Genomic DNA, 20,155 nt, shown 5'->3' with positions numbered 1-20,155 from the left:
CCTAAAACTGCACCTAAGCCAGAGAGTTTTTCTGTGTAAAGCTGTGCTTTGAAATTCATTTCTCTTGGTTGGATGTTAGTCTTTTCTGCAGCTTCACAGGGGTGCTGCAAACTGGCGTTACGCTGTAATATTGCATTAAAAGTCTAATGAGAAGCAGGTTCTTTTAGAAAGTTCTGAGATGTAACTGGTTTGAAAAGCTTTATGGTGCCTAATCTTTCTGTTTCCTCTCCCCCAGGTACTTTTAGGCTGAAATACGCTCCTCCCTCTGAAAGTCTGGACTCCACAGACTGACATTTTATCTGGCAAGAAAATACTGTAAGCCATGGAGATATAAGGAGACTGAAACACAAAACTGAGACGTCCAGTTGCTGTTAAGCTTAATGTATTTTTTAATCCAAAGGTGCTTTACTTTATTAGACTAGGTAGAAAATCTAGCTTAGGGGTGCATCGAACCCATATTTGATTGCCAAATTCATGCTTGGATCTTGCTGTTGGAACTTCTGACCACGTGTCATAGGACCGATGCGGACTGGATGGATGGTGGAGCTGGCCAGCTGCATTTTCTGTTGCAAGTACAACATCCTATGTACTTTTTTTGCTGGAGAATGTTGCCATACGTGGACTTTCTGAGGTGAAACGTCAAACTCCAGGGCAGCTACATTCTGAAGTGGAAGCTGGAGGCGGAAGGTAGGAGTGGCCATTCGCCAGAAGGACTTTGGCACCCCTGGGCTAGGTAAAATGTCTACTTTTTTTCAAAAGTGATCAGGCACTAATCTCTGGGATTTTTAAGGATTGCACTACAGAAGAATGTAAAACTCTTCAAGCTTTCTGCACTTTTAGCAGACAGTGTCACTCTGAGACCAGTGCAAGAGGCAAAGAAGTTCCAACTTTTAAAAATTGGCACCAGCAGGCTATGTGGCTTACACTACACGATACAAATCTGAAGTAAGTCTTTCCTTCCCCTTCCAAAAGAACACACGCAGCAGTTTGGGTTCCTTCTGGAAACAAACTTGTACTTCATTGTCTCACTTATTGCCAGGTAGTGCTGGGTTCCCAGCAGTGGAATAAGCTTAGTTTCCAAGGGTCCAAGTCCCAGAGACTCCAGAGTCATAAAGGCTTCAAGGATATTTTCCTGTCATACACAAAACAACCTTTACGTCCTGTTACTGTATATAGGTCTCTTTCACAGAAACCTTATTATTCTGCTTTTGTAAATGAATTTTAAACCATCCTTAAAAAAAAAAAAAAAAGAAAAAAAAAGGAACTCTGGCCGCAGAGTTTGTAAGCTTTTGCTTTACTTTATATAAAACAAAACCTTTGACTCCTACCCCGAGGCTTTTGCTACAGGATTCAGAAGTGGTAGAAGTCAAACATGTAAAAGGTAGTAAACTTCATTATTATCAAGACTTTGAAGGATTTATTGTCAGCCTCCTTCGTTGCAATAGATTGTAGATGACTAGCTTTGGTGTTAACTACTTAGCGTACATAATTTGTGGGTGACAAATCTAAATTAGGACTTGAGAGGAAGCCAAACAAATCCTGAACTGCTAATTTGAAACAGTTTGGTCCTGTCTTGTTGAAAGGAGATACTAATCCTCGTGGCTCACCCGCGGAATCTGACACCATTAAATGGGTGAGGCCTCTTGAAAATGTCTGACAGAGAGATATTTGCGTCCTGTAATTTGGAAGACACCTTTAAAGTCTGAAGCCTTGTTTACACCTGGAGGTGTTCCTCACACCAGGTCACACCAGGATGAGTAGTGTCCGTGTAGTATCCGTGGTGGTGCAGGGGACTTTCGCTGCAGAGCAAGGGAAGCCCCGTCCGTGCAGAGCTGCTCAGAGATCGACCCTTAGCGAGGAAAGAGCCGTGTGAGGGGGCTGACAGCCGAGACTTTCCTGGAGCCCATCAGTAGGGAAGATGTTCAGGGCCACCCCCAGTCCTGCTCTCTGAGCGAGGACCGAGGAGGCGAGCGATGTTAGCGGGGCCAGGGTGAGAAATGAGCATCCCCAGAGGATGGCAAAAACCCGAGCTCAGCCCAGCTGCCTGCAGCTCGTACCGCTTTTGGCTTCACGGAAACCAAAGTCTCAATTTGCTTAACGTTTGGTTAAAAAAAAAAAAAAAAAGCTATTTTTTACTCCTATGCAATGAAAACGAACCAGATTTGTGTGTTCTCAGCCCAGCTCACACTACACGCAGTGCCGCGCGCGCCACGGGGATGCTTCTGTTGGCTCTGCCTGCTTCTCGAGGTTACCTGCAGTGGAACGAGCAGCCTTCAGACCTACAACACTAAAGTGATGAAAACTGACAATGCAATTTACTTTGCCTTAATGAGCTTGAGACAATGGTAGGAACAATCTGTCATACTGTATTGCGCTGAGGGAAACGTGCAGTTTTCACTGACAATGTTTACTATTTCCAGCTTTGAGGGTCTCTCCAGTGGCCTGGAACATGTGCTGAAAGCCAAACCTTAACATTTTTTTCACTTTTTTTAAAACAATATTTTAAAACGGAATTGTATTTAAATAATCTGTGTTTCAACACACGTGCAAGTGTTAAAATCCCTCTCAAAACAGCAAAAATCAACAGCAAAAAAGAAAATATTTTCTGTACCGGTTGCATTTTGTTTTAATGCCCAAGGCTGGGAACATAGTCTTGTCTAATACTCATCACAGAGTTGAAACCATAACAAAAGGACTGCAAAACTGAACTTCTATCCAGCAAACTGTTTCATTCCTATCTTCAGAGCTTTCTTTGGGATTGTTTCCTTTGTGTAAAGTTAAGGCTGATGTTTCTTAAAGTGGCTTACGTGTACTTTTAGGTAACGTTTTGAAATGGTGAAGTCTGATTTTAGAGTACGTTCAAATTCAGAAGTCTTGAGTACCTTAAAGCAACGTGAGTGTGATAGAGAAATGTTAGACGAGCCAGCACCAGTTAACGAGCCTTCCCTAAACCACAGCGAGTTGCGGCTTCCGATCTGCTGGCAAACGCTGTCCGCTTTGTACCAAGAACAACCAAAGTTGGTAAGTCTGAACAGAGCACTTTAGTTCCATAAAATAATCCTTAATCTGTTTTTAAGAGGCCCAAGTCCATCTCCCCACCCCATGCCCCGAAAAGTTCGGCAGCTCATTTTAGAGTAGTAGTTCCAGCTTCACTGGCTCAAAGAATCCAGTTCTTAAAACCTATTTTTATATATTGAAAGATGGAGATTTCAAAGTATGCTATTTATTCCTATCTTTGTCCTGAAAGTATAAAAAGAAGTAGTTCTCAAAATGGATTTCACTGTGGAATAGAAATGATTTTAAGCGTAAGGCAGAAGGGAATCCCGAGTCCTCTCCCTGCAGGGGCACAGAGAAGTTGGTGATGAGTCTTCCCTCCAGGGCAGCGAGGGACTTGCCGTGCGTTTTCAGATGTTTTCCTTTGGGGAGTGTTGGTGATGGAAAGAATCGAAATAGAATGGTATTTCCAGCAGACTCCTTGCACTGGCAGTCTCCAAGTTAAGCATTAATAAATACGTCATGTCCAATGCTGAGCAGTGGGAGAGCGAAGGAGGAGGACTCATTTTAGCAAGCAAGGTATGGATCAGATTTTCCATAACATTTGTACTTCAAACAACACGTCACACTTTGCTTTTTGTGAAACGTTTTCAACAGTCTGCATACCAGGGTCACTAAATCTTAGCAAATTAAGTGGCAGATGTCCAGTAGCCGTCTAACACTTTGAGCTTCATTCCCCCAAATTCAGTTCCATGCTGATTCTCGCTGGCAAGCTTCAGGGGGAAGGTACTCAAAATAAAAAAAAAAACAACCCCATAGTGAGTGGTATTTGGCATAGCAACAATCCTTCCCGAAATGAACATGACATCACCCAGAACCCTGCCTGCGGGTGAGCTGGCTATTTTTGGTGTCATCAGAGCCAAAGAAAGTTTATTGGAGGTCACGGACTGAGCGCTGGGGATTCGCGATAGCCCTGTCGGGCGCGGTGGATGCAGGCAGATCGGGACCGAAGCCGAGGTAACGGAGCAGCGGCAAGAGTCGAGAAACTTCTGCTGGTTGAGGCCACGGAAACCCCAACCACCCCCCGCCCCCTCGATCTGTGTGATAAACCCTTGGAACTACCTGTTTGCTCTCTGAAATTCTCCTGACATAAGCAAGGAACGTGTTGGTACCGATGCAGAAAGCCAATCCTGTGTGTTTTCAAGTGCAGATTAACAGCTTCTCTTGGACATAACTTTCCACTAGGAATGAAGGAAACTCCTGCTCCCATTTGAGCCATTTCTTTTACTTCGGTCAATTCTAGTATTACAAATTGTGCATGTAACTTTATAAATATTTTAAATAGTTTTGTAAATATTTAATATTCAGCTAATTTGATTTTGAATTGTAAATGTCAAGTATTCTGGTATTGGGATTTTTATGTTTTATTATACTTTGTTAAAAGTAAAATTGTACATTTTTAGAATGTTTTTATCTGAGTAAATTTAATGTATGGAAAATAAAGAGTTAAACAGAATCCCTCTTTCTTTTTTTTTTTTTTTTTCCTTTAAACGGGCTTCATCTCTTTGGGGGCTCCTCCAGCTTGGCAGCTACCAGGGTCTTTTTTTATTCCATTAACTTCTGCTGTCTCTCCGCCCCCAGACATCTGGCTGCGAAGCACAAACCCATGACAGCGCTCGCAGAGTTGATGCAGGGAAGCCAAGATCCTCGGAAGCGTTTGCGTTTGCCCAGATGAGGGAGATGGGGAAGAGCAGAAACAGACGCTGGGGGTATGGAAGCGCCCCCATGCAGCCTCTCCCCCTTCCCCAACCGCTTTACGGGGTCGTTGCACCTGCAGTGCCTCCTTCCAGAGGGTGCAAACTCCCAGGGTTGTTACAGGTATCTGTGTTAAAAGGCTTCAGGACGAGTGTGAGCATTGTCAGCAGGACCCAGGGTAAGTCCTGTGCATCCTGAAACGGGCAGAATTACACCTCTGCCCTTCCCAGCAGGCAGAGATTGGAGAAAGCTGACTACAAATAACCACGCGAGGCATGATGAAGTTGGGATGTAATCCATCCATATCAGCACTGTATTAATTTTAAAAAAGCAACATTTGTACAGGAATATCAGTCAATCACGTCGTAATTACAAGTATGGTTGTCAGTTATGAGTTAAACAATTTCTTACACAAACAGAACTAAACATAGAACAAGCTGCATTTAAAAGTTTACGCCGGAATAAAAACACAAAGAACATTAAAAAATTTGAAGTAAGCATCGTGACCAAGATTCATGCAAAGAGGTGTAGGTAGGTACAAATTGTACACCTTATTGAGCTAGAGTGCCAAGACGCAGTAGTATTGCTTCTTTTTCCCCCCTTATAGTAAGTTAGCTTCCAGTAACAGATGTAGTTAGTTCACAGACACAGAATATACACGAGTAATCGCATCCTGCTACACTTCACTTGACAACAACCTAGAGGAAAAACACAGGTCCTACCAGATAGCTTTCCTCTGCACAGGCTGCCTCCCCGCTCAGGGCAAGGAGCGACACCAAGCTTTGCCAAACCCCATGCAAGCGGCAGGAGACGTCAGCGATGGTAAGAAATAAACTCATTTGTTCGTCAGATCTCGACAGCAACTCCTGGACGTCAAAAAAAAATAAAAATAAAATGCTGCTAGGAGCAGATCTCCCTGACCCCGCCGGCGGTAACATGCAAAAGAAGTGACAGAATGGCTGGGCAGCAAGGGGTCGTCCTTCCAGTAGCACGGCTGAGTCCAGTGCCGGGCTGCAGGGTGTAAAGCAGCCGCGAGCGTTGCGGGCGCTGCCCGTGCTGGCTCCCTCGGCTCCCTGCACGCTCTGCGGGGCGAGGGAACGGCTTCTTTTGGAAGCAAGCCCCTAGGGACATACAGTGTCTCACACAGGCATTGGAACTTCATAACAGACTGGAGTTTATTTCAACGTTACCTGTCCAGGTGGGTGTTGTTTTTTGTTTTGTTTTTTTTTTTTTTTACAGTTAACACTTCCTAAAACTACAATAAAGCTGTGGTGTTTGGTATGAGTTATTTCAGAAACCGGCACCGTTTCCTAAGTCGGCAGTGCCACAAGAACGGGAGACAAAAAGAGTTGTGCTCCCCCAGCTCACCCCAAGCGCTTGCCTTAACGCGCTGCAGCACTGACACCAACCTCATCGAGCTGCAGAAGACAAAGCTTTGGAACGTTATAACATAACTCGCTCTCATTAGAAGCCTTCCCATTTAAAAAAAAAAAGAAAATATATTTATATAGCTTTACGGAATCACGGGGAGATTCTCCAGAAAACTGCCACACGCAACACTTTAGCTCCTCACTGGTGCCTGTTTGCTTGTTAAAGTCAATCGAGTGTCCCTTTCTTTGCAATTGTCACATGCACAATTGGGTTCCATTCAGAGAGTCCAGAAATGTAAATGTGCCTGTGTGGAATATTACAGCAGGTTTCAAAGCTGGAGGTGCTCGTCTGTACTGTTTAATAGTCACAAACAAGGCAAGGGAAGATAAGACACCTGCTAAAGCAAGACTATGCTAAGGTACTGAGAGCGGAGGTGACATCCGTTTCTTTCCCTGGGGTGTGTGTGGGGAGGAGTGGGGGTGACGGCCGAGTTTAAACCAGGATCCTAGGCCAGAAGCCGCTCGCGTGTCCTAAACGGAAGGTTGCGCTCCGAAAGTCTCCTGAGAGGCGTACACCATGTAGAGGAAGCCGTCCTCGTCCTTCTCGCTCTCGTACACCTCGGATATGGGCGTGGAGACGCTCACCATGCTGTGTCCGTTCACCAGCAGGAAGAACGCCTGGTTGGAGTTCAGCTGCAGGCGTCGCCTGTGAGGGGGAGGCCGGGGGAAAGGGGGTGCAGAGAGGTGGTTAGGTGTTCCCACGCAGGTGGGCAGAGCCAGCAGGGCCCAAACAAAGCCCCCCGCAGACAGCCGTAGGGTGTCCCCACCCAGAGCTGCGCTGCCCTCACCGAATTCATTCAGTTCCCACCCCAGAGCTGCGTTGAATTCACCTACCCGTGAAATTCACACGCATCCCGTGACAGAAATCCTTATTGCACCACAGCAGGAGGGCAGCAGAGGATCAGGGAGAGGTGCTCCCTGCCAGCACGGCGCTGGGGCAGCAGCAGCAGCAGCAGCCACCCTGTGCGCCCAGCAAACACGCACGGCCCGCGGGACAGGCAGCTTGCTGCTTCCTCGCTGGCACCCCGCTGGAAATACAACCCCAGGCTGACCTTGGGGATGCAGGCACACGCTGGGAGCAGGGCCTGAGCCTCTTAAACTCGCTCTGTCAGAGCTCTGTTTAACCTTCGAAGTGTCTTGCTCCCCCCAGGAGGAGAAACAGAGGAAGGGCAGCGAGAAACAGCTTTCCAGGCTGAGTGACGCAGCTGACACCTGCCCCGTCTGTCCTGGGACACGGCGGTTCTGCTGAACCTCCTGCTGAAATCAGGCTTGCAGAGGGGCTGAGCAAGCAATAGAAACTCAGATATGTGGAAGTGCAACCAAGGAAATAAGAACTGCAGATGAGCGGGGCTGCCCCGCCGAGGAGCAGCTACCTGTGGGAAGGACAGGCCCACGTGGCTCGCTGGCTGTGCTCCAGGCAAGGGGCTGGCAGGGGAGCAAGTCCAGCCAGCGCTAAGTCAGCCATCCACAAAGCCAGAGGGAAAAGGGGGGGAGAATCCTGCACCTCGCTGACAAACCTCTGGCCTGGGGCCTTCATTAGAACTCCTTCGTTAGAAATCCTACATCCAAAGCCCCATCTCGCTTTGTAACCCATTCAAGAGCCGGGATTTGCTGGAGGCAGTTTCTGCGGAAGCCTCCAAGGCAGGAGCTGTTTGGCCACGTGGGCCAGCAGTCAGTTTTTACAGCTCGTGTCCTGAAAGAACCTGCTACACCGTGACCAATGGAAAGCAAATGCTGGTTTGCTGCTCGCTTCTGAGTTTACCACTTGAGGACTCGCGCTAACCAAACACTCCTTGACACCACGCCAGGAGAACCGCACTGCTAGCAGGATTTCTGACCGCACAACTTCTCCTCGAGGCTTATTCCCCCTTTGCCTTTTCTTTTAAGCAGCGTGGGGCCAGTCTGTGCAAACAGCTGGGCCACCACGACACCAGAACAGGGGCTTTTTGGGCCTGAACTCTGCCACTGAGGGAAACCTCGCTTCACACTCAGAGGATGCCAACATCAACCCTAAGCAGCAGCTCGGAGCTCTGGCAGCGAGCCCAAACTCCCCCTCCAGTGTGGGAAGAGGCAGGCACTCCAGAGGGCGACTCCCAGGCAGAACACCGAGAAGGCAGCCCAAAATAGGCGAGCAGGAAGCACTGGGGCCCTGGAGCTGAAGCACCCAGGTCAGACAGGGGTTGACAGCCCCAGAATCCCTCCCGCAGTGCTGGGCAGCAGTTATTTCTCTCCAAAGCAAGCTTAACAGCTCAATTCTTTTCAGAGTTTTCCCCAGCAATGCCAAAGGAATCACACCTTCCCAGGAATTTGTCCTGGTGGTGGTACAAGCACTTGTTTACATAATTTTTCCCTTTAAAGGGTTCCCAAATTCACACACCAGGTGGGGAATTAACAGAATCACCACCTTCATGTGACACAACGAACACCGAAGCCACAGCATACTACCTGATAATTTTGATTAGCTCGCTCATGTTGACATGATCCGGCACCAGGAACTTGGTCTTATCCAGAACTGGAAGCTGCTTCTCCCCCTTGTACCGTTCAATGATCACCTGGAGAGAAACACGAAGAAAGGAGCAGATGTGAAAGGCAGAAACAGCGCCGGGTCCCCTCACTTCCACCCCCACCTGTTAAACACAGCAAAGTAACGTGACGCTGGTTAGATTCCACTTCACTTCACTTGTAAATGCAACACCTCAAACCCAAAAAGGCAAAGTGACAATTATTGTCACCTGCACCTCTCATTCTGTCTGCAAGAGACCTTCCACGGTGTCTCCAAGGCGTGAAACAAAGCCACTTTTGCAGGGCATAAAGCCTCAGAGGAGATAATTTCCTCCTCGTAATCTCAAGGCTCAGGAGCCAGTAATTCTGCCAGGGCTGCTATGGAGTAACTACTTAATTCATGAGGAAATCGTAGATTTGCCAATTTAAGCAGCACCCTGCCCAGCAACGGCACACGGCTCCTGCTTTTAAGGAATGAGCTCAGAATTCTCGCACCCCCCTTCCCACAGCTGTGGGGATTTTGTTGCTTTTAAATCGAGGGCAGCTACGTGACACCATTCCCTTGGATCGCTCCCATGCTCACGGGGTCTGGCTGTGGTGATATTCCAAAGCTGCACAGGTGAAGAGACATCGAGCCAACTTCATTACCTCAGGGAGAAGGCTTTCTGACATCGGTTTAAATAAATACTGGCTACTTCTGGAAAAATATTCGCAGTTTTTAATGGGGTAGACCAGGAACAACGGATATTTCCAACAGCAGAATGGAAGATGGGAACAGCACAGGAGCAATTTACCTTCTAGCATGGCACTGCCATCCCAACTCACCCAGAACTGCTACTGATAACGCAGCAGTGACCCAAGCTAGAACACGACTGGCAACCAGAACAAGCCCCCGGGGACCCCAAGCAGGCTCGTGCCACGGCTGCCAGCACGCATCACTGCCTCCTGAGCAAGTAGCTTAGGAACCTCCGAATTTTTCCTAGTAGTATCTCCACGGCTGACCTAAAATGAGAGGTTTGCTGTAAATCTGTGGCTTTCCGTGCGCGGTCACAGAGCTGGGGGACTACGGCTGAGCGATCTGTGAAAGGTGGATGAAAAAGCAATTTTCTGTCAGGAAGGAGATTGCTGCAAAAGGGCCTTTTGGGAAGGCTGCAGACTGCAGAAAAGTCAGAAAATCTCTGCTATAAAGTATTAACTGGTCCCCACGCCCAGCAGCACGGCAAAAACAGCAGCCGTGGCTTAAAAGATGAAGCAGCTTCAGGTTAAAGCGAAGCCGAAAACTTTTCAAGTTTATTTCACGTGGAGGCAGCAGCCACTTGTGAAAACCCTCGCGCTGGAACTGCTGCTTGCCAGCGGTTTGTTCCCTCCGAGGGGAAATTCTGTCACCATCAGCCCTCAGCACTGAGAACCAAAGGTGAAGGCACCCGACTGACACCTTTGCTTTGCCTCCCAAGATCTCCGAAACCCTTCCCAGTGCCACCAGAAGGCCAGCTTGTTGTTTTTTGTCACCCCCAGCCGCAAAGAACTCATCAGCAATACATCACAAAGTCCTTTGCTACTACAGTTAACGGTGTTCTTGGGGCTTTAGGCAAAGCACTGCCAGCAGGTCGGGAGAGGTGATGCTGCCCTGCTAATCAGGGGGGCAGTGTCCCTTCCTGTGGTCCCCGCCTTTTGCTTCCTAGGATGCTTTATTTGCATTTCTAATCCAGAGGATGCCATAAACGAAATAAAATAAAAAGTTTAAGCTGCATTTGGAGCTGACCAGGTAAGGAAAAGTGAGAAGGTGAGGGCCCCCAAACTGAGGTGACCCAACAGTAGATGGAGAGGGTTGAAAACACACAGCACTCCTGCAGACCTCCAAGCTCATTGCTCTGCAGGCGTTTCAGTCTTTCTCACTACAGATTTATGATGAAAGCCACACCAGTCTCTGAACCACTTTGCATTTTTCTCCATCAGCCTGTGCAGACTCTTCTTTCAGGGAAGAAAAATACATCCACTTCTGAGATAAGAAGAGCTGAGCGCTCTGGAGAATCTCAGAGCTCGCTCTGGGCGTGGCTTTCTTTGAAACTGCAACAGGCAGCACAGGAAAGCTCCATTTCCTCCAGTCCCCAGCCAGCACCTTGCTGTAGCGTGCTGCCTGATGGTTACTCGCCTGAGAATGCTTCTGAAATCCAGGCCGAACAACCCTGAGCAGCCAAATGGTGATTTGGACATATCAGGACAGCTCTTTTACAGGTTTCTAACCAGGAAAATTGAAAAACAAAACAAAACAAACAAACAACAAAAAATAGGGTCAGAAATTGAAGTGGCAGGAATGAGACTTACCGGTATTTTGGTAGGATGCTGCTCTCGAATCAGCCGTACATCTTCAACTCTTTGCTCTGGAAGAGATCAAAAAAGAAAAAGGCTGTTCAAATACCCACATTTAATGTTGTCATTTATTTTTCTCAAGCACTGAAGAGAGGACCTGCGATTTAATAAAGGCCACAGAAGTAAAATCAGGAAAAGCAGTTTTCAAACAGCACAGCACCATCGAGAGCAAAAAACTCTCCTTTGACAGGTGACACTTTGCTCTGTATCCCAAGGTGTCACCAACTGCACGCACGCTGGCTGGGTCTCCTAGAAAGCGTTACAGGACACGGATCCCCCCCACACCTCTCGTTTTCTGCCCACTAATGCAGCCACAATCCCATAAATTTATGGCATCGGGTTACACCACCCAAGCTAATGACTACATATCCTGTGTTATTTCTGCAAGATCCCAGAAGAGGAAGTTGTCAACAATTAAAATTTGAGACCTAAGCCTCGCTGAAGCTGGGCAGCATCAGCTTACCCGGCAGGCTCTAGTATTACCCAATTACAGCTTTCTGTTTTGATTATGCTGCCCGCATTGTTGCAGAAGCCGTTGGTGGATTCGTGTGTACCTAGACGTTTCGCTGCTATCTGTGCCAGTTTTCGGGATAAAGTTCACCTCCCCTCAGACATAAATATCATGGCACAGATATTATAAACCGGGCTAAAGTACAACCGGGAGCCAAAGTAAACAGACGCACTTGCTTTCAGAGGCAGTTGCATCTGCTTCCACCCTACTTTCAGATTCGGTGAACTCAAATGTTAACCTCTGCAGTTCTTTTCGGAGCGCTGGGGCTTTCCAGGCCGTCTTCTAAACATCTCTGAGGGTGACGGTGCGGTGTTGCATCACAGGCTGACCACAGCGAGGGAGAGGTGCTGCTCACGGGAGAGGAAGCACGGTGGCATGCTGCCGGCCCCGTCTCCCCGCTCTCCATCAGCCCACATTAACTCCGTGTGCCTTTCACGAGCCCGGCGAGGAAATGCAACTCACGTGAATCACGGTTTGAGGCTGGGCGTGAATCAAGCAGAACTCAGGCAACCAGTATGCGAAGCCTTCAGCAGGCCGAGGAGGCTCCAGAGCCATCCCCAGGCACCTCCCGCTGCTGCGGGCCCTATGCACCAAAGCAACTTCAAGGCTCCACACCTCAGAGCCCGAGCCACGCACGCCACAGAGCAGCATTAATACTCAAAGGGCAGGATAGTAGCTAATTAAAGTCCTTTTGAAAGATGAAAATAACCAGCAGCACAGGAGACACGTGGAGGGAACGAGCCCAGCCACCAAGGCAGCTGGCAGAGAGGAGCCGGGCTGACTTGTCAGCCAAAACAGGTTCGTCGTGGCGATGTTATCCAGCACAGCTCCTTGAAGCAGGGCAGGCACAAGCCCAGGGCCAGGCAAATCGCTGAGATTATTGTACACGGCGTGTTCAAACCCAGGCTTCGGTCAGCCTCAGATAAACACAGTTCTCTGACGACATTAGTTGCAGTGGCAACTGCTTGGCTGCCATCCTAGCTGAACTTAATACCTGCAGCAGAGGCTGTTGACAGGGTCGAGACCAGTTTTGGAAGACTCCAAGAGAAAGGGGCAGCTGAAACACGGGCTCGGCTACACCAAAACCCCGCCGGCTTCAAGGCAGGGAGCAGCTTACGTTGAGCAGAACAACAAAGGCGAGGGTGGGGAGGACAGAAAGCTGTCTTAAGCAGCTTGACTCCAAGCAGAAAGGAAAGAAGGAAGGGAAAACCTGCAGCGATGCCTTTTATCCATTCCGGTTCCCGGAGGGGTGGGTGCCCGGCCGTGTTTCAGGCCACCGAGCTCCATGGTCTCTGCTCTCCCACCCCGGGTGCTGGCAGCGCCCTGTCAGGGCTGTCCTTTCCAGCAAGGCGCTAATCTCCTTGCCCCAGCCAGCGTTACGCAGCTCTTTTCGACGCCTCGCTCCTTCCACCTCAGGCCGCCCGGAGCACCAGGCTCCGGCTCAGCCCCGGCTCCTCAGGCCGAGACCCCCCCCGGGGACCGGGGGCTCCCCTCACGAAGATGGCGGCAGGCCCGGGGGGTTCCCCTAGCACCCCACGATACCCCCCCGACCCCTCAAAAACCCGATCCCCGCGGGCCCGGCTCCCCCCGCCTCGCTCTCCCCATCCCTCATCCCGGCCCCTCCGCAGCTCCGAGGCTGTGGGGGCAGCTCGTTGTGCTCCCCCCCTGCTCCCCGTTCCCTCCCGGGGCTCACCGAAGGTGCGGCGCTGCTTGAAGCTCTTCTCCGAGGGCATGGCGGCGGCTCGGCCTCCGGCCCGGCGGCGGCTCCTTCACGGCAGCGGCGGCGGCGGCCAACTGCGAGTGGCGGCGCCCGCCCCTCACCGCCGCCCCCAGCGCCTCGGCCGTCAGCTGATGGCGGCGTCACGGCCGGGGCGGGCGCTGCCGGCAGCCGGGAAGCCGCCGCCGCCATCCCGAGTGTGGCGCCGCCCGACAACGGCCCCGCGCTGCGAGGTGGAGGGGGGACGAGGCCGCCCGACATGTTGGGGCTGAGGGGCTGTGCCCCCCCCCTCTGGGACGCCTCAGAGCGCTTCGCTGTGTTGTGCCTCAGTGATATTGCTGTGGGCACCTCAGAACGCCCTGCTGGGTTGTTCCTTGGTGATACGCTGCCATGGCTGCCTCGGAACGCGCCATGTTGTGCCTCAGTGACACTTTGCTATGGCTGCCTCAGAGCGCCCTGCTTTGTTTCCCTCATGGACACACCGCCATGGCCACCTCAGGGTGCCCCCACCATGGCTGCCTCGGAGCACCCTGCCATGTTGCCCCTCAGAGGCACCTGGCCATGTTGTTCCTCAGTGACACGCTGCCATGGCCAACTTAGAGCACCCTGACATGTTCCCTGTCAGAGACATCCTGCCATGGCTGCCTCAGAACAGACCACCATGTTGTGCCTGGGACACTTCACCATGGCTGCCTCAGAGCACCCTGCCATGTTCCCTGTCAGAGACGCCCACCATGGCTGCCTCAGAACGCCCCACCATGGCCGCCTCAGAGTGCTCCATGCTGTTCCTCAGCGACACACCACCATGTCCCCCTTCAGCTACACCCTGCCATGGCTGCCTCAGTGTCCCTTCATGTCCCCCTTCAGCAACACCCCGCCATGGCCACCTCGGGGTGTCCCTCCACGTCCCCTCCCAGCAACAGGCAGCTGCAGTCCCCTCAGAAGCAATCAGCACTGTTTGTTTATCGAGGTAAGCACAGCATTTGCTTTCTCACAGCCCTCAGCAATCTCTCCCGATGGTCGTTGCCTTTAAAAGATCATCGAGAGAGCCTTGCAGGGACATGGGTCGTCTCTGGGCACCGTGGGTGTTGGGTTTGTTAAAAACACGGCAAAGGAGACGTTCAGTGCTTTGCCCTCTCCATGTCCTTTCCACCTGCTCCCTTTCCTCTGTCTGCAACCCAAAACATGAGCTCTCTTGACCTCCGTGCAGAGGTACAAGTTCAGTGATTTGCCCTCAGCTTGCCACCAGCACGCACAGTCATGAGGTTGAAGAAGGTTTCTGTAAAAATTTTAGAGTAAAAAATTTAGAGGCAGGTGTTTCAATCCGCTTTCAAGCCTGCAGCCCAGTCACATGCTATTTGTCAGGAATTGATTAGATCGCAAACAATTTTAGTTGCAAGCCAAGTTTACTAGTGTTCATCCTGCAGACACCGCGTCTTGATTAAAAATGCCCAACTGTTTCCTCCTTTAGCAGCTTTCTGACACAAGCTGTTGGCTGTAGACTTTCAGCTGCCTTTCCTTCCCCTTCTCTCACATATGTTTGAGGCACTGTGTTTTGAAATATAGGAGTGATTTTGCAGCAATAGTACTACACAGTCGCACTGTACAATCCAACTTGTGCTGCTGAAGGTACCGAGAGCTGCAGCCGGCAGCATCCTTACCAAAACACGAGTACAGGGAGAAAAATTGGTTTCTAACCAGCATAGAGATGCTCAGGGTTTCTACCTTGTTGGAGTGGAACAATATACTTGAGTGACAGTGATGTTGTGCTCACACTCTGGAATGAGGGTTTGTTACCTAATTTTATGATTCAGGGTCAAACATTTCCTGTGCCTAGCTAATTATAGGATGAGGCCATGAAAGAAATGACTAACTAAGGGAAAAGAAAACAGCCCGAAGGTGTGTGAATGCTCACATCAGTGTCCAGAGACAGCAGGTGAGACATAATGGATGACTGTCAGAAATCTGATACATCCAAAACAATCCCAAATTTCTGTTTCGGAAGAAGTTTATTCTTTCTTAATTAAATTGCTGCCTTTTAAAAACTTATTCTTTGGCAAGGACACCCCACCATGCTCTCAGAACTGCTACATCTCAGGGACTGCTGCACTCTGTGACTGCAGACAGGTGGATGAGCACTGAAGAAACCACTCAGTGTTTCTGCTGAGGTGTCCAGGTGAGTCCCGGAGGCAGGCTGAACAATACCGAGTGCTATGTGTCACGCGGTTTTCATCCATGCTACCAACTGTTAGTAGGGCTGCAGCTCAGACTGAAAGCATCCATATGGTGCTTAGGAAGAGCCACAATCAGAGTATCTGCTGACAGGCTGGGCTATCACATGTTCAGCTCATGAATAATCTGCAGAGACTGTGAGAAGGGAAACTTAGATCCACACTGCGACTTGCTTGACCTTTCCTTCTTCATCGCAGCCGTAGCCTATGTCTGCATGTCGACAGCACAGACAGCTGGCGAGTCTGGATTTGAGAAAAGTGTTAGGCGCAGTTGGAACGACAGCATGGACATAGCTCTTGGGACAGGCTCTGCCTAAGCACAATTCGACAATGAGAAAATGTTGCTTTTGAGCTGCAGTTGCTCCAAATTTGGTGACTACACTGGAGCAGAGCCCTTTAAAAATCTAGCCAACGGAGCATTTTTATTATTGTCTTAGTACACTTTACAAAGCATTTAGTCTGACGGCGAGGAGATGTAGCTGCAAGCAGACATTATATAGTCTTCAAATATGCAAAAGGTTGCTGCAAAGCAGGAGGGAATTAGCTGTTCTCTGCATGCAGTGAGTCTAGGACAAGAAATAATGAGCTTATGTCTTGGGAAAGGCGATATGAGTTAGGCACTGGGTTAGGGTAAGAATAGTTGAGCACCAGAACAAATTGCCTAGGAAAGCAAAGAAATAGTCAGACATTAAAAAAAAAAAAATAGATTAGTAAGACATCTATTTTGAACAGCTTAGGGAGAATTGATCTCATCTTTGGGAGAGGGCTGGAGTAAATGATCTCTTACGCTACCTGTCAGCCCTATTTTCTCATGAAGCAAGAGATGTGATTTGCCCAGACTTACAAAGCAGGTCAAAATGCAAGCTGGGTTTGGATTCTAGCTCTGATCCTCCTGTTTGCATCCTATCCAGCAGGCTATACTGAATTTTCAGGCTGAAATACAAAAAGTCAGGCTTTTCCAACTGTTAAATATTCAAGATTTTTTTTTTCTTTTTCTGTTATTAAAAAAGCCGTATGAATGGTGGCTCTCTCTTTGAACCCAAGCTGATATTTACAGTGTTTCCCTGGGGAAAAAATCCCACTTACCCCTAGATCCAGAGAGAACTGAGTTTCCATATCAGCTGCTTCCCAACAAAATGAATGTATTTCACAATCAGAATTACAAAACATCCCCTCATTTCTCTGGTAAAACAGTACTGAAAAGGCTTTTTATAGTGTGTAGACGAAGCTATTCCTCTGCAGTGCTACACCCTTTCTGGAAGAAAGCACTTTAGTGTCTAGGGTTGTTAGCTCAGCAGCTGTCAGTAGTATTAAATTCACCAGACATATGGAGAAAGACCACATAAAATAAAGGGAAGGACACTGTGCTGAGAGGAACTTGCATTCTCACCTGAATCAAAATGCCTTCCCTCAGGTACTTTCACATTAATTGTGTTTGTTGGTCTAGCTCAGCTAAAGATCAGCGTGAGACTTTTTTTAATACAATATGCAACTGTTACCCAGCTACTAAGGGAGATTTTCAGACAGAATTGGATCAAATTGTTCGCAGTGACTTAAAATAACTCCTCTCAATCTTAAATTTGTCTTATGACGGTGACTATTTTCCATTAAGACAATCCTAACCTTCAAGTTTCTCTGTAAAAGTTACCCCCAGAGTTAGAAGAATTCTAGCAAGAAGGGATGAGAAAGCCCTCAGAGGCAAAATCTCTCTCTTTTCTGGGGCTATAAAAGTGTAATATGAGAGAAGTGAAACTAAATAAACCACTCACAGACCATTTTCCTGTGTGGTTTTTCTCTGAGGTTTAACAACAGATGTGCCTATTCCTCAGTGGGAACACTGACGCTGTCTCTCTCTTCTAGCTGGGCATCTATTTCACAAGGCTTTTGGAGTATAGCCCTTTTGAGATCATTAGCCAGATGCTTTTTTTGATGGTAAACCCAAAGTAATACACGGGCACATGCAGTGCCATCACAAAAACATCATTTTCTTAGAATCTTGGGCTAAAAACTCATTGCACTCTCCATCCAAGAGGTATTGCCCAAGACCTATGTACCGTAACCCTCATATCAGTTACTGCTACTGTTGTTCCAGCAAACATTTCTTGGCTTCAGGATCTAGTTGTCAATGGGAGCTATTGGTTTCAGAAGGAAACACAGTAAAACAGTTGGTGTAAGCAAAAATAATCTGTGTTTATGGACTACCTTTCACTCAAAAAGATCCATAACCTCTTGGCAAGCAGTAAGGACAGTGCGAGGGCAGGAGGAACAGCAGGGAAATTGTAGAATGATACAGCACGCCACAAAATCTTCCACTGATTTTTAGCATGCCTAGGATTAAAGGATGTCCACGCATTTTCAGTTAACTGAGTGGTACACAGCCTGTGGCCTCAGTAAACATCCTCCTTATTTACATCGTGAGGAACCGAGGCATGCAGGGATTCAGAGGGCTGCCTACGATTGCACAACCATTGCTCAGCAGCCGACCCAGTAATAGCACCTCGAACACCTGACTGCCTGTCCTGTGATCTGTCCCGGACCCGATAATGCTTCTGAGAACTGAGCTGCCAGAGGTGTTGGGCACAATGAAACTCTCCAGGCTGGCCCGTGGCCAAAGCAGAAGGAACAACAACTGCTTCTTGTAAAAGTGCCGTAAAGTTTTCGGTGTCCCCAAGCACTCAAGACCCCAGCTGGGCATTAGATGAATACTTCGTTAGGAGGATGGCTGAGGAAAGACCATACCCTCTTTCATAAACAGAGGGCACTGAGCTCAGCTTAAAAGAAGGAGGATGCAAAACACTCCCTGAGTCATCGGCAGCAACATTTTCTGGATTTTCCCTGAAGAGACCTGTCTGTCCACTCTTTTGTCCTGCAAAATCTGGTGAAATCAAAGCTCAGACAGTAAAGAAGCAGGTGGGGAATTCTGAAATCAGGGCGAGAAGAGCTATTTTCCAGCTTAAAATAGCAAGGAAATAATTTCTGTGAATGTATACATCACCAAAAAATATAGATATTTGTTCTTTCCATGGAAATATTCCCTCTTCCAGGTGTTCTGCCTCCGGGTACGTATTACAAAGCAGTAATCCCACTGCAGGTTTGTGCCACATAAACATTCTGCGAGTACTGCGTATGGCAAATGGGGTTTGTTCATCTGGCTCAGCTTGCTCCTCTGTCTTGCCACAGTTTGCTGTCCCTCTTGCCAAATGGAAAATAAATAATTCTCTGCTAGTTGTTCGGGGTATAATTGACTGGATACGCCATCAACTGGCACATCCCTGCTCAGACTGGGAAGGCATAAACACTTCAGGATTACAGAAAATGAGGACACCGACTCTGGGACCAATCCAAAGCCCTTTAGAGTGAGTGTGAAGACTTTAATTGACTGTAGGGAGAGCTGCATCAGCTCCTTAATTGCTGAAGAGAAATGGAACAATGAATTTTCCCTCTCAGCGCATCCTTTTTCGAGAGCCCTGTGGTAATGGCTGAAAGCTGCCTGCCTGAAAGAGCAGTGCTGGAGAGCTCCGGGCTCTTCCCCTGGTCGTGTTTACAAAGAAGGGTGCTCAGACGTTTGGTAGCGCCACGCAGGATGTGAGACGATGATAATGCACCTTTCCTGTGCTCCCTGCTGTCACAAATAAAGCTGATAGATTGAGGTAACAGAGGAGAAAGTGCCAATTTTGTAGTCTGATGGCAGGGCGGTAAATGCTGAGGTTTTAAGCCTCTGCCGGGCTTTGCTCCCTGCAGGCCACATCAGTGCCTCACAGAGCTGGGCTCTGCCTTTCAGCACAGCTTTTTCCTCTCCTTCCTCCTCATCTGGAGGAAACGGGCATGGGGCAGTGCAGTGCTGTAGGAATTGGTGTGGATTTATGGTGGGCTGCCCTGCTTTCTGCTGCGTTGGGCTGGAAAGGGGTCAGTGGGCCAGTGGGAAACGGATCAGAGGGCTGGAGGGGGCTCAGCATCCGTGGAGCCAGGGCTGTGGAATAAGGTTATATGGGCCAGGTAGGTGAGGGGAAGGGAAGGGAGGGAAGGTAATTAGGCACAGAAGGAACATTCAAAGGAAAAGAAGAAAGCCCGGATAAAAATAGAAAACCCAGAAATGGAAAAAAGCAGGGAGGAAAGATGCATGTGCCGTAGACTGCTGAGTTTCTGCTTGAGGCAATGTCATCAAGGACGTCTTTCGTTTCATGCACGTGTGCATCCTCGCCATCGGTCCTTTTGCTGTCCTCTCCAGGAATCCATCAGTTCCTGAACAAACAGACACGACAGGGCCTGTGAGAGCCGTGTCGGGGAGCTGGAGTAGCAGGCTGAATGCAGCGTAACATGGGGGGAAATTCATGTGATTCTATACAGGTGGAAAACAGCTACAGACAGATTCCCAAGCCGTTGATTGTTTTGGGTGACTCATTGCTCATGTGCCTCATTTTAGGCCCTCGGAACAGCTTTTCTTAATTTAAGCAGAATTTGGGCACTCAGCTTGCCCGTCACCGCAGACCCAGAGGATGAACCAAGCTATGCAAATGACAGCCTCATCCTGCACGTGAGCTAACGAGGGGGGCAGGAACTCGGCTCAGGCTGTACGAAGCTGTGTGCTTCCTCCTCTTGTGGTTACAGCAATTTTGTTCCTGGTGTAGCCTTGAAGCCTGGACTC

The 20,155-nt window shown here is 48.8% G+C and overlaps 2 protein-coding genes across 2 annotated transcripts in view; one reads left to right on the top strand and one right to left on the bottom strand.

Moving 5' to 3' along the window:
* The window catches only part of ZCCHC14 (zinc finger CCHC-type containing 14), a 53,861-nt gene extending 47,612 nt beyond the window's left edge, over positions 1-6,249 (top strand). The window contains exon 13 of the mRNA XM_082770121.1: positions 236-6,249. Coding sequence (XP_082626247.1) covers positions 236-291 — 56 coding nt within the window. The 3' untranslated portion in view covers positions 292-6,249. The remainder of the gene's footprint in view (positions 1-235) is intronic.
* Positions 5,029-13,398, bottom strand: MAP1LC3B (microtubule associated protein 1 light chain 3 beta). Its single transcript, XM_082770122.1, has 4 exons — positions 13,256-13,398; positions 11,007-11,062; positions 8,625-8,731; positions 5,029-6,825 (listed from the first exon to the last, which is right to left on the bottom strand). The coding sequence occupies exons 1-4, from the start codon at positions 13,293-13,295 to the stop codon at positions 6,651-6,653; spliced, it is 378 nt and encodes a 125-aa protein (XP_082626248.1). The 5' UTR covers positions 13,296-13,398; the 3' UTR covers positions 5,029-6,650.
* Positions 13,399-20,155: the final 6,757 nt, after the last annotated feature.

This window comes from Aythya marila, assembly GCF_965140915.1.
Source record: "Aythya marila genome assembly, chromosome: 12".
NCBI classification, from domain to species: domain Eukaryota; kingdom Metazoa; phylum Chordata; class Aves; order Anseriformes; family Anatidae; genus Aythya; species Aythya marila.
Note: the sequence above shows the minus strand (reverse complement) of the source record. Positions and strands in the feature narration are given on the sequence as shown.